Below are 12,233 nucleotides of genomic sequence, written 5' to 3'. Positions count from 1 at the left end.
TTTGTATCACATTCAAAAATTTTATCTAAATTTTGACTTTCACTGTCTTCAACAGGCAGCATAAATGGGGAGGACAAGGTTGCTGTGATGAAACGAAAGAAAAGATCCAAACAGGGACTTCATCCTGCAGCAACATGAAAAAGCAGACAAGGAGCAAGCCAAAGATGCCACTGACAGAATGTGGCCCCAGCAGTGGCAGCAAACCATACTCCAGTGCAAGAACAAAGGCTCAGCAGACCTCCTGATGGCTGTCAGGGAGCAAACCAAGATCCTGTGTTCCATGCTGGAGCTGCAGAGGGACTCCCACCACAGGACTCATTATGCAGCCTCCACACCCTGTTGCCTGGCCTTCCCTCGATATAGCTTGATCCCCACACCCTCATCAGGGTCCCTGAACATGGCAGGGAAGGGCAAAGACAGTCTCTCACTCCACACTGAGGACCCCTCCACACTGCAAAAGGCTCATGTTGCACCACACATGATGCCAAGATTGCCTTCTTTTTACTACCTACCCCTTAACACTCCCCCTCTAAATAAAAAGGATGTTTTTTGTGAAAACTACAGTGTTGTTTATTGGTTTACAAGGGGTGTGTTGCGGCTGGAGGTATTATCATAAAAGTCAAGCACACATCATTGTGGGGGGAGAGAGTGGTATCACAATAGTTAAATGCAGCAGATTCATATGATTGACTGCTCATTCATAGAGCTATTTTTCAAAGCCTCCCTGATAGCTCTTGCTTCTGCATGTGCAATGGTGAATACACTTGTGTCCAGCTGTGCATAAGTACTGCCCAAGGACTCTGCAACCCAGGCTGGCATGAAATTTTCCCCCCTTTGATTCGCAAATGTTACGGCAACTACAGCACACTGCAACCACGGTGGGGATATTGGTTCAGCAAATGTTCAAACAGGTTAGAAGGCACCTAAATCTGACTTTTAAATGGCCAAAGGCACATTCCACCGCCATCCCCACTTTCTCAGCCTGTGGTTGAATCACTTCTTGCTGCAGCCCAGGATGCCTGTGTATAGCTTCATGAGCCAAGAGAGCAGAGAGTAAGCAGGGTCGCCCAGTATCACTATAGGCATCTCCACATTTCCATTCTTGATCTTCTGTTCTAGGAAGAAAGTCCCATCCAGGAGTTTTCTGTACAGACAGGAATTTCTAAAGATGCACACATTGTGCACCTTTTCCAACCATTTCACACAGATGTTGGTGAAATGACCTTTGTGATCCATCAACGCCTGTAATACCATGGAGGAGAAGTACCCCTGTGGTTTATGTACTGCAAAGCCATGTGGTCTGGGGCCAGGATGGTGATGTGGATTCCATCTATTGCCCACCACAGTTAGGAAACCCTATGGCAGCAAAGCCATCCACTATGTGCTGCACGTTTTCCAGAGTCACGGTCTTTCACAACAGTCACAAATTGCTACCTGCATTACTGTGGTCCCCACTGTAGATTTGCTCACCCTGAATTGACTTCCAACTGACTGCTAGCTGTTGGGCACTGCAAACTTCTACTGAACAATTGACATGCACTTGTGAGTTGTCAAATCAGGTCTCTTTTTGATATCGCAGTGCTTCAGGGTGGGGGACAGCAAGTCATACGGTTCCATGAAAGTGGCCTAGCACATGCAGAAGCTCCCAGATCTCCAAAATGATTCCGTCCCACCAGTGAGTGCTGGTTTCACATCTCCAGAACCAGCACTCCACTGCAAGCAATTCATCCAAGGAGGCCAGCAGCTCCACATTCCTGTTCTCCAGCCCTTCAATATCATCCACATATCATCTCATCTTCCCACTGGCTTTGTCTAATAAAATACTGCATAACACTTTGGGAAGTGGCTATAACACACTGTGTAATGACTCTAAACTGTTCATGAGCCATACTAGTGCCATGCAGCAATGTGAGCTGGGGCAGGCTTTTGGAAAATGGATGAAAAATGGTTCAAAAAGTCTTGGGCCATTCCTTCATTTTCCAATGCAGGGGAGGTGAGGGCATTGCACTCTGGAATGAGGACATCAGGCACCCACCAGCACTTGTGGTGCATTTTTACCATAAGCCACTGGCACAAAAATCCAGAATGCAAGGGGGCAACAGGCACTGTGGGATAGGTACCCACAAGGCATTGCTGACACAATCAAACACAGGCCAGGCGATGGAGATATGCTATGTCAACTTTCTGGACATTTGCAAACACATCTTCCACTTTAAAAAATCTAGCAGCTAAAAAGTCAACTTCAATAAATTAGACTTTATTTCATGGTGTAGACCTAGCCTTGATGTAGGAGTACTTGGGAAACTACAGAGACAGGAACTTCAAAGCTAGACTTTTAATAAATATTTTAGATTCGCAACACTTAAATTTGCTTCTCACACAGGTAAATTGACACAGTTCACAAGTACTGTCCTTATATCACCCACTATCATAATCACATTTCCCACTCCCAATCAAGGACATGGGCACAAACCAAACTTTAATTTCCTCACTGTCCTAGATCCAGCACAAGATTTTACAGGTGTGCTTTCTGGCTGCACATCCAGGCACCATACATCAACACCATTACTCCCAGTGAAAGCTCTCCCCACCTCCTCACATGTATTTTGCAGAACAACACTAACAACATTATACACACTGGAGTCCAAAGGGTTTTGTAGGCAGTACCATCTTGCCTTCAGATTAACAAATGCACATTCAATCACCATCCATCAACTGTTCTGTGTGTAACTAATCTTCTTTTGCAAGGTGTTCCTATACCAAGGATGGTTTCCTGAGCCAGAGAAGTATGGCATAGATAGACTGGATTGCCCAAACTAATGTGAGCCATTAGACACTCTATTGATATCCATATTATTGGTAAGGAATAAAGTACCAGATTGTCCAAATTTAAAAACATCAAATCTCCAGAATATCTGGGCATCATTCATATTGCTAGTGTATTGTAAGTTGCTGTTTTTAACCTTCCCTGTATGGTCAATCAGGCTGCATAAAGATTACATAGTATCCTTTCTGGTTTACATATTCACTTGCACCATAATGTAAGGGAGTGAGGCACAGGTGATCTGACTTAGCAGCTACAGTTAAGCTGGAGTCCACACATCAGGGATGGTAGTCAGTAAGCTGGGGATGGAGGAATTACTAGAGTCTAGTTTAATAAGCAAGATTTGGAGTCAAAGTCAGGCTAGGGGCAAAGCTCAGAGGAAATACTAGGCTAGACTAAGGAAGCATGAGTCAGGGACAGAGATCAAGAGCTAAGCTGAGGTCTGGAGTCCCAGCAGGCCCATTTCTGTTTTTGATTTTTTTAAGAGGGTGAGTATTTCTGAATGAAAATCAGCTGTTTTCAAGCCGCAGTGTATTAATTTCCTATATAAAGTAGGAAAGAGAACTCTCACTGTAAATATGTAGTATTTCCTATTTTCACAAGTTTTAAGTATTAGAATAACCATGAAATCAAAATTACAAATGCAGGGAAATCATATAAACTGGTTGTACATTTTATGTTAAATTCACTGAAAGAAAAATTGTGCATTTCTTATTTCTACATCAACAACATGATGTTCTCTCCCCATTCACAGTGGCACTGTTATATTCCTCTTCTAATTCATACAGGAGGTACAGGATACACCTTTTGTCTACTTTGGAAGACAGAATTTAGCTGTCTTCCTGTTTAAGCTTCAAGTGGAATTAATCCTCTTTCAAAAACTTCTCTCATTTAAGCAGTGTTGGGATACATAAAATCCTGACTCACCATCTATTTCCTGTGCTTGTCTGACTGCATAATTTGCAACCACAAAAACTCATCTGTCTGTCTCTGGAAACTGAGCTAAAGTTCAATAGGATTCAAAGACAGATGAGACCTTTATGAAGTCAGTGATAATATCCACAATTCCAATGGCTACAGTGTTGATGTTCCAATATCAAAACACTAACTGCTTGGCGCTAAGGAGAAATGTACATATGGACAAGTTAACCTATAATTCTCCGTAACGGACTTTCTTTACTCTTCTTCCAAACAAAGCATCTGGTACTAGAAACTGCTGAGAACAGATGACTGGACTGGATGGATGTGGGAACCGATCACTAGTGTGAGATGGTATTAACAATTCATGTTTCTGCTCAGTGAGGCTTTGGGCAGAGCACGATGCCAAGCCAGCCCTTGAACCCTGTAGATTACTATGGCAGCTTTTCCTCTACCTCCAAAGCCCATAGGTGTAGTCTCAGAAAGTTCAATCCTTTCCTATTATTATTCAGCTTTTTTGTGAATGCAGCAAAACATTTTGGCTTGAGAATCAGCCTAAAGAAGCTAAAAGTCATGGTTCAACCTCTACCAGGAAGTACAGCAACTAGGCCAATTGTGTCCAGGGGTGATGTTCCACACAATGGCATTGATGCATTTTGCTACTAGGCAGTGCTGTTTCATGACATATAGTGGTTGATGATGCCATTATAAAGTGCATTGGTGCAGCCATCAAAGCCTTCAGAAAACTTCAGCATCATCTCTGGACTGAACGCTGTCAGAATGGCAACAAAAAAATCAGTGTTCAGCATACTATTGTCATCACAATATTCCTTAATGGCTACGATACCTGCAGTAAGCAACACTGCATACAATGCTTGGACCTGCCATGTCTGCAATGCCTGCAGCAGATAAAAGGAATTAAATGGGAAAATTTGGTTCCTGCAGTGCTGCAACGTCACAGGCATTGGAGCTTTCATAGCAAGACTGCAGCTGAGATGATGCAGCCATGTGCTCAGTAGGTTTGACAGTAGACTGCTGAAGACCTTCTCTCACAGAGAATTGCAGATTGGAATGTGTTTGGGGGCAGAGCAAGAAAACATTCAAAGACATTGTCGAGTCCATCCTCCCATCTTGCAATATCGACCTTAGTGTTTCTCAAATGTGGCCATCAGGGATTATTTTCACAGCCACAGCCTGCTGCGTGATGATTTGATGGGAAAGGGGAAATGCTGCAGGCCTTCCTCTAGGCCTTGCCCCCTCTGGAGACACAAAATCTGGAGAAGTAGGCAGCGTGTGAGTCCACACCTTCCCGGGCTTTGTGGGGTTGGGCTTCATGTGGTGGGAAGCAGGTCCCAACCGTGGGGCTTTGGGCTTCATCTCCAGCCCATGAAGTGCTTCTTTTGGTGCAGGGCAGTGGGCTCTGTCCCCTGTCTGCACAATGGCAGTCTTTGGAGCCCACTCCCATGGCAGTCGGCTTTGGCTCCAGGCTCACCCCCTCAATCACCATGGCTTCTGCTGCTTCCTCTAGCCCCATATCCATTCCCCTATGACTCCTGGGTCTGTTGCATTCCTACCCACCTCCTTATTCAGGGCTTAATTTGTTCCCTGACTTGCTGGGACTGAGTAAGTCCCTCTGAAAACTGATATTTATATGTTTGTTAATGTAACTTTTCACAACAGACTTCGTAACTTATGGGGAGGCTTTGAAAAGTGATATTAATATACACGTCACTTTTCATAGCAGCAGGCTTACTAGCCAGCAAAATTTCTTCAAATAAAATAAAACAACATAAAAGAGCAAAAGCAACAAGAACAAAAAGACAAGAATGCACAAAGCAATGAACCTCTGCATTTTTGTGGGAAAGAAGCTTTAATGGTCGTTGCAGTCATGGACTATGGTTACATTGACCCAAACCACTGGCAGCAGTAAGCAAATGGGCAGTCTGAAAAATGCAAATGGCTGTTCATTTGCATAGTTGCTCACTTGCAGATGCTACTGCCAGCACAAAAAAAGCTGTGTAAACATGGTTCTGCCAGCGACACCCCTCCCACCTTTTGTGAGCAGCTTCTTATGCCTGGAAAAAAATCAGGCATAAGAGGCTGCTGACAAAGAGTGAGTTTCGCCAACAGAACCATGTTTACACAGCTATTTTCGTGCCAGCGGCAGCGTCTGCCAGTGAGCAAATATGCAAATGAGCAGCCATTTGCATTTTTGAGACTGCCCACGTGTATACTGCTGCCCGTGGTTCGGGTAAGTGTAACCATAGCCCATGACTGCAACTACCATTAAAGCTTCTTTCCAATACAAATGCAGAGGTTCATGAGTTAGAGACAGAATTTTCACAGTAGCTGGCTCTACACAGTGGAACTCACCCCTACAAAATTCAATTATGGTCCTAGACCCTCACCACTTCCAGGCCTGCGTTCAAAATTCCTTCTTTTGACTTAGCTTACCTCCAGTAAGTTAGTCAAAACACACCGCCTCCATAACAAAGAGCAAAATATCCCTATAAACTAACGAAGCTATTTCCCCTGAGGCTGAGAAGAAAGGAAAATTAATCTGCAATTTTTATTATTATTTCTTTTTTTAAATGCTTGGGAAGGGCTAATATATTATATTGAAGTGGCTGTGCAAATACTTATCCTATGAAACATCTCACCTAGAAAACCTGCCTTTGCTAATAGGCCACTGCTACTAAGGTCCTGAATTTAAGACCACCCATGTCCCAATCTTCATACCAAAACCCATTATCTCAATAGGGAGCTACAGTAAATAGCTCAGAAAGGAACAGGTCTGTAAGACATCTGCAAACTTCATGGTATGAAAGAAGCTTCTCTAGAGCTGGCAAAATAATGGAACACATTGCTGGCTAATCCTTCATTGAAGACACGGAGATGTCATTTGTAAATAGCCACCAACTAATCAAGTCTCCTCCCCCGTCATAAAAGCAATGCATTGAGGTAATAATTTATTATAAAAATAGCTTCTAAAATTACAGTAAACGCATTCATATCCAGCATTCTATCATCCGGAACGCTCAGATAACCAGCATTTTAACCATATGAAAATTTTAGTTATGTTTCCCATAAGTACAGTATAGTGAAAGTAAACACAAATAAATACAGCAAATACAGTATAAGTTTACAGTGTACGATAGTACTGGTGCTGGTAAATAAAGTACTCTGCATGTATTTTTAAGAAAAACAAGAAGTCCTGTGGCACCTTATAGACAAACAGATATTTTTGAGCATAAGCTTTTGTGGGCAAAGACCCTCTCCATCTGACGAAGCGGGTCTTTGCCCACGAAAGCTTATGCTCCAAAATATTTGTTCGTCCATAAGGTGCCACAGGACTTCTTCTTCTCGAAGATACAGACTAACATGGAAACCTCTCTGAGGCATGTATTTTTGTTTCTTTGTTAATAATCTAATCTTGTTTTTCTTTAGTATTATACATTGCTAGGTATAGATCTCTTTTATCTAGATTATTTGAGTGTTTAGCAGCCTCACAGTTCTGGGGCTGCTGGATATGAAAGAGTTTACTGTATTATTCAACCACCTAACTTAATGCAAGTTCTTCAAACCCAAAGTAAATAACAACAGATCATGAGAATGTCACTGCCCCAAAGGCAAATGCTAACAGACTGTAGGAGTGTAATGAAAACTATGTTTGCCGCCCTGTCAAAGCACATTATTTGTCATGCTTGGTAAAGTTAATGCAGGTGCCCTTCACTTGAATGAACACCTTTAAACATATGTTGGCATCTTCATTTCTTCAGGAATTTTAAACTGTCAGTAAAATGTTACTAAAAGGTGAGAAAACAATAGCCACAATGGCAGGACAATACTAAAAAAAAAAATTATAAACTTTTTTAAAATAACATTTAAGACTGTTTCTCAAACTTTTTTTTTAATAAAGTACCCCTTTTTAAAAAAAAAAATTATAAGTACCCCCAAACTTTGCTTGTGTACCACCAGTTGAGAAATATGGTCCTAAGGTAATCAGTCTGAGGTTTTGAAACAAAGTGCCATGCAGAGTACGGTACCCATTTCAGGAATCAGATTTGTTTTGCATACCACCAAGTTACACCTCACTTAAAAACTACTTACTTACAAAAACATGCAAAAACATCACAGAAGACTGCTACTAAAAACTTGCTGACCTTCTACCATCTTATCAAATAAATGACTTGGAATACAAATATTGTACTTACACTTCAGCATAAGGCATATGATGTAGTAAAAACAAGTCATTGTCTGAATGAACTTTTAGATTGTACTAACTTTACTATCTTTTTTTATGTAACCTGTTGTAAAACGAGGCAAATATCTAGAAGAGATGATGTACCCCTGGAAGACCTCAGTGTATTCCCAAGCATACGTGTACCCCGGGTTGAGAAACACTGATCTAAGACATATTTTTCAATGCATTACATAATAAATTGTCTTACCTCTTGCTGGAAGTAGGATAATGCACATAACTAATAAAAAAAGCAAAAGGCATACAATCACTCCAAATGCAATTTTTAGCTGGGTCTGTAAAATAAAAAGTATACCAGTTACAGTTACAGAATCTTCTGCAATAGATATATTATGATTTTGCTTGTTCTAAAACACTCCCCCCCCACAAAAGTATTTTATTTGATTGCTGACACCCATTCAAGTCAATGAACATAAATCTCCCTGTAAAACGTTTAGAACTGTTTTTCTTCCTCTCTGCTATGAAGCAAATACAGCTCAGAACCTAGCCTTGTGCAACAATAGAAAGTTCACAACAACAGATCCAACAGCATTAAAAGGTTGAATTTGGTTCACATACTGACCTTCATTTTTCCAGATGTATTCTAAAGAATGCAAATTCTCTCCGCTGGGTGTTGACCAGTGGATCTGTGAGAGCAGTCTGAAATGGCAGGCTCTGTTTTCACGGTTAGAGGCCAAACATAAGCAAAACTTTTTTTTTCCCTACCTACTTTGCAAACCATGCCAAATGTTAAAGTTCTGGAAAATCAGAAACAGATTTTGGGAGTGTTCTTGGCCCCAAAATGACTTATGGGTTACTGTGGGAGTGGCAGTTATGTTCTTCCTCTCCATGTTAACTGTAACTAACATCTGAATATGGTAACGTATGGGTTTTATGACTCACAGTAAGGTTGATATATGCTGTTTTCCTTTAAAATCTCAGGGGTTTAGAACTCATTGACAATAACTGTGTTTCTGTTTCCAGCGAAATACTAAATTAAGGAAAAGTAAAGCACTTTTAAAATTTGTATATCTTATGCTTGCATGTTTACTTTTTGAGAGAAAAAAGAAATTAAGACTGTATGAGAAATGCAGAGTTTGGAACAGAATACATACACTTTTAAAACTCTTTAAACCAATAACTCTTTAGCATATGGAAGAAAACTATTATATGTACTTCTGAGAAAATGATAATTTATATAGTAGACCTTATAGTATAGATTTAAATGGGAAACATCTTTGGGCCTCATCCAAAGTCAACTGAATTCCATGAACGTCTTCATTGTTGTTTGGACCCATCTCTGCTAAGCATTCCTTTAAAAACCTTGATATTTCAGTTTTAAAGAAAAATATTTTTTTCCAATTTACCTCATTTTAGTGAGCCAAAAAGCGCACATACTGCTGTCTGTGTGAGTGCCTAAATGTGGGATTGCATGTCCCTTTGTCCCTGCAAGCAGGTAGGGGCTGACCCAAATTCACTGATGTTAATGAAGTAAAATCATGCTGAGTGTACTGCAAATATATTCTCAAATTTTCTGAACACTGCTTTAGCTTCAGTACAGCTCCACTACTGATAGACAATGATGACAGCACCTGTGTAGACTGGCTGTGGGTATTTTTACCTTCATGTCATTTAACTATGCTTAGAGCTGCATTACAGTGAGAGTTTAGAGAAAATTCTAAGTGTAGACACAGCCCTTGGAGATAATGCCATAGTAACACGGTATGGTATTGCAGGCTGTGCCTTTCAGGGCTAAGCTTCTCAGATAAGGGAGTCTAGACCAGTGCAGTTGAAGTTCTAGCTGTTGTCATACACAGTTGGCTGGAATTGGACACAGAATAAATAAGATGTCTTGCAAGCACCTGAAGCAGTAATCACTGAATGCCACAGGAAACAACCTTCCATTTAATCTAAGCAACATATGGAGCTACTACAACTTAATGGCAGCTCTCCCCCGGATACCTTTGGAGACCTCCACTCCCCCCCTCCTCAGCCCACCCCCCGGGTTGCCCAGTTTCCCACAGAATTCTCCACTACGATTCCACCTCAATAGGGCCCCTCTTACTTCCTGCCTCAGCCTCAGCATGTCCCATATTCTGGTGCAGGCAAGTCCCCTGGCCCGTAATGCGGAAGCTGTACTGACACACTCCTCTACCAGCCAGGGCATTGTTTTGTTTCGTTAGTTTAAAAAAACAAAACAAAACAAAAAACCTAAAACTGATCTGCCTTTGTCTTTACAGATGCAGGTTTCCATTTCTCCCTCTCCGCACAGAAGGAAGGAACGCTGACCTCTTCTGACACCGCCGCAAAGACTCACTAGTGACATCTTCAACTAGGGACTTCAGCATGGCACTGAACCAGACTGTTCAGATACATCTGCAAGATTCCTAGGTCCCTCTTGGAGAGAGGTCTGGAAGGAGCCAGTCCAGAGCAGGCAGGGAATGGGCTCAGAATCTAGGTGCTGCAGAGGAGCAGGGGCTAATGAAGCACAGCTGGGCTGTTGCAGGGTAGCATAACCTATGGCTCATCCCACTGCAGCAGGAGCAGAAGTTCAATGGCTACATGAGAGCTAGGAACTGACTCAGTTTTAGCAACTCATCTCAAAACCCAGGCCAGCCCTATAAACCAGAAGATCCCCAGAACACAGACAGCTGTTCACACTATTAGCTGCCACTTCTTCCCCAATTTCTGTCGACAAGAGTCAGCTAATAAAGTCTCTTTTTTCATTACCTCCTTCAGCTGATCAATTCTTTCAGCTGGTATCTGCCTTTCAAATGAGGGCCTTCCTTGAGACGGGCTGTGAGTTTTCCTTTGCTTTGTCTCCATACTCAGTCAAACAAGCAACCCACATCCTGAGCTTTGTCTCTGTCTCCCCCTTTTGGCAAGGAAGATCACTACACAGCTAAAGTAACGATGTGACGTATCTACAAAATGGAAACTATCCCAAGACAAAGCCACTCTACTCACATAGACTTAACCTCATCTTCCCTCCCTCTGATTTTACACTGCATTTTGATCTCAAAGGGTCAAACTTTCGCTTTCTCAAACTTCCTCCAGCTGAACACTGCAGGAGAAACTGTACCCAAGGAGCAACCCTGGACCCACACCTGTCATAAATTCATTGCAAAATTTCTCTAATGCCATTACAAAACAGAGGAAGTTCCTCACCTTGTGCAGTAATGATGGTGCTTCAAGATGCATGTCCCCATGGGTGTTCCACTGTAGGTGTATGTTTGCCCCTGCACCTCTAATCAGAGATTTTTTGTAGCAGTGTCCATTGAGCCCAAGGATGTGCTCTTGCTCTCATGTGGTCTGCCTCAAGGCTGCCTAGCACTGCATGGGTGAAAGCCCCTCACTTCCTTCTCTACTGCAGAGCACTTTGGAGAACTCTGCAATAGAGGAGAGGAGGGTGAGTGGGCGAGCACCCACAATGAACAATGAAAGAACCATTGTTACTGCATAAGGTGAGTAAGTTTCTCTTCTTCGAGTTGTGTACCTATGGGTGCTCCGCTGTAGGTGACTCCTAAGCAGTACTCAACACTGGAGGCTGGGACTTTGGAGTGAAGCCTGTTACTACATAGAGTACTATGGAGTTGAAGATGGCATTAGGAGTCAAATCTTCATTGATCACATGATGTTCTGTGAGTGTGTGGCAGAGGTTGAGGTACTACTGTAGAGATGGCTGAGATAGGAATATCAGTAAGGAATGCAACAAGGCAGAAATTGACCTCATGGAGTGCATATGGACCCGGGACGGAAAACACTGTGTTCTTGCTAACTGTGACTAGTGCAGTCACAGACCCATTTGGATAGTCTTTGAGCCAATCTCACAGCAATCATTCTGTGGATGAAAAGAAGAGTTTAGGGGATTTCCTACCATCTTCAGTCCAGTGCAAGTACAATGCTAGTATTCTTCTAATACACAGAATATGCAGAATCATCTCCCTGTTGTTAAAGTGCTTTTGGGAAAAACTGGGAGATGGATTTTTTTGATTTACCTGAAAATGCAGATAGCAGTGGGGAAAGACTGAGATATGGCCTAGATTTTTTTTTTTTTAATTAAAAGGACCACGAACGGCATCAGGGCTGCCATTTCTCTGTGTCTCGTTGAGGAGATGGCACTTACAAATTGATCACCTCTCATACATGTGTCTTCACAAACACATGTGTAGAGAAACAGTTGCCATGGACTCAAAGGAAGGTCTAGTCAAAGCCCTGAGAACTAGGTTAACATCCCAGCCTGGAAAGGAC

At 42.1% G+C, this 12,233-nt stretch overlaps 1 protein-coding gene across 1 annotated transcript in view; it reads right to left on the bottom strand.

Annotated features, from left to right (window-relative positions):
* Positions 1–8,680, bottom strand: part of FAP (fibroblast activation protein alpha) — a 64,124-nt gene extending 55,444 nt beyond the window's left edge. Inside the window, exons 1-2 of the mRNA XM_075001183.1 lie at positions 8,566–8,680; positions 8,194–8,278 (exon numbers count right to left, since the gene is read on the bottom strand). Of these exons, the coding sequence (XP_074857284.1) occupies positions 8,194–8,278; positions 8,566–8,571 (91 nt within the window). The 5' untranslated portion in view covers positions 8,572–8,680. The remainder of the gene's footprint in view (positions 1–8,193; positions 8,279–8,565) is intronic.
* Positions 8,681–12,233: the final 3,553 nt, after the last annotated feature.

This window comes from Carettochelys insculpta, chromosome 8 (assembly GCF_033958435.1).
Source record: "Carettochelys insculpta isolate YL-2023 chromosome 8, ASM3395843v1, whole genome shotgun sequence".
Lineage (NCBI taxonomy): Eukaryota > Metazoa > Chordata > Testudines > Carettochelyidae > Carettochelys > Carettochelys insculpta.
This window is presented reverse-complemented; position numbering and strand designations above follow the sequence as displayed.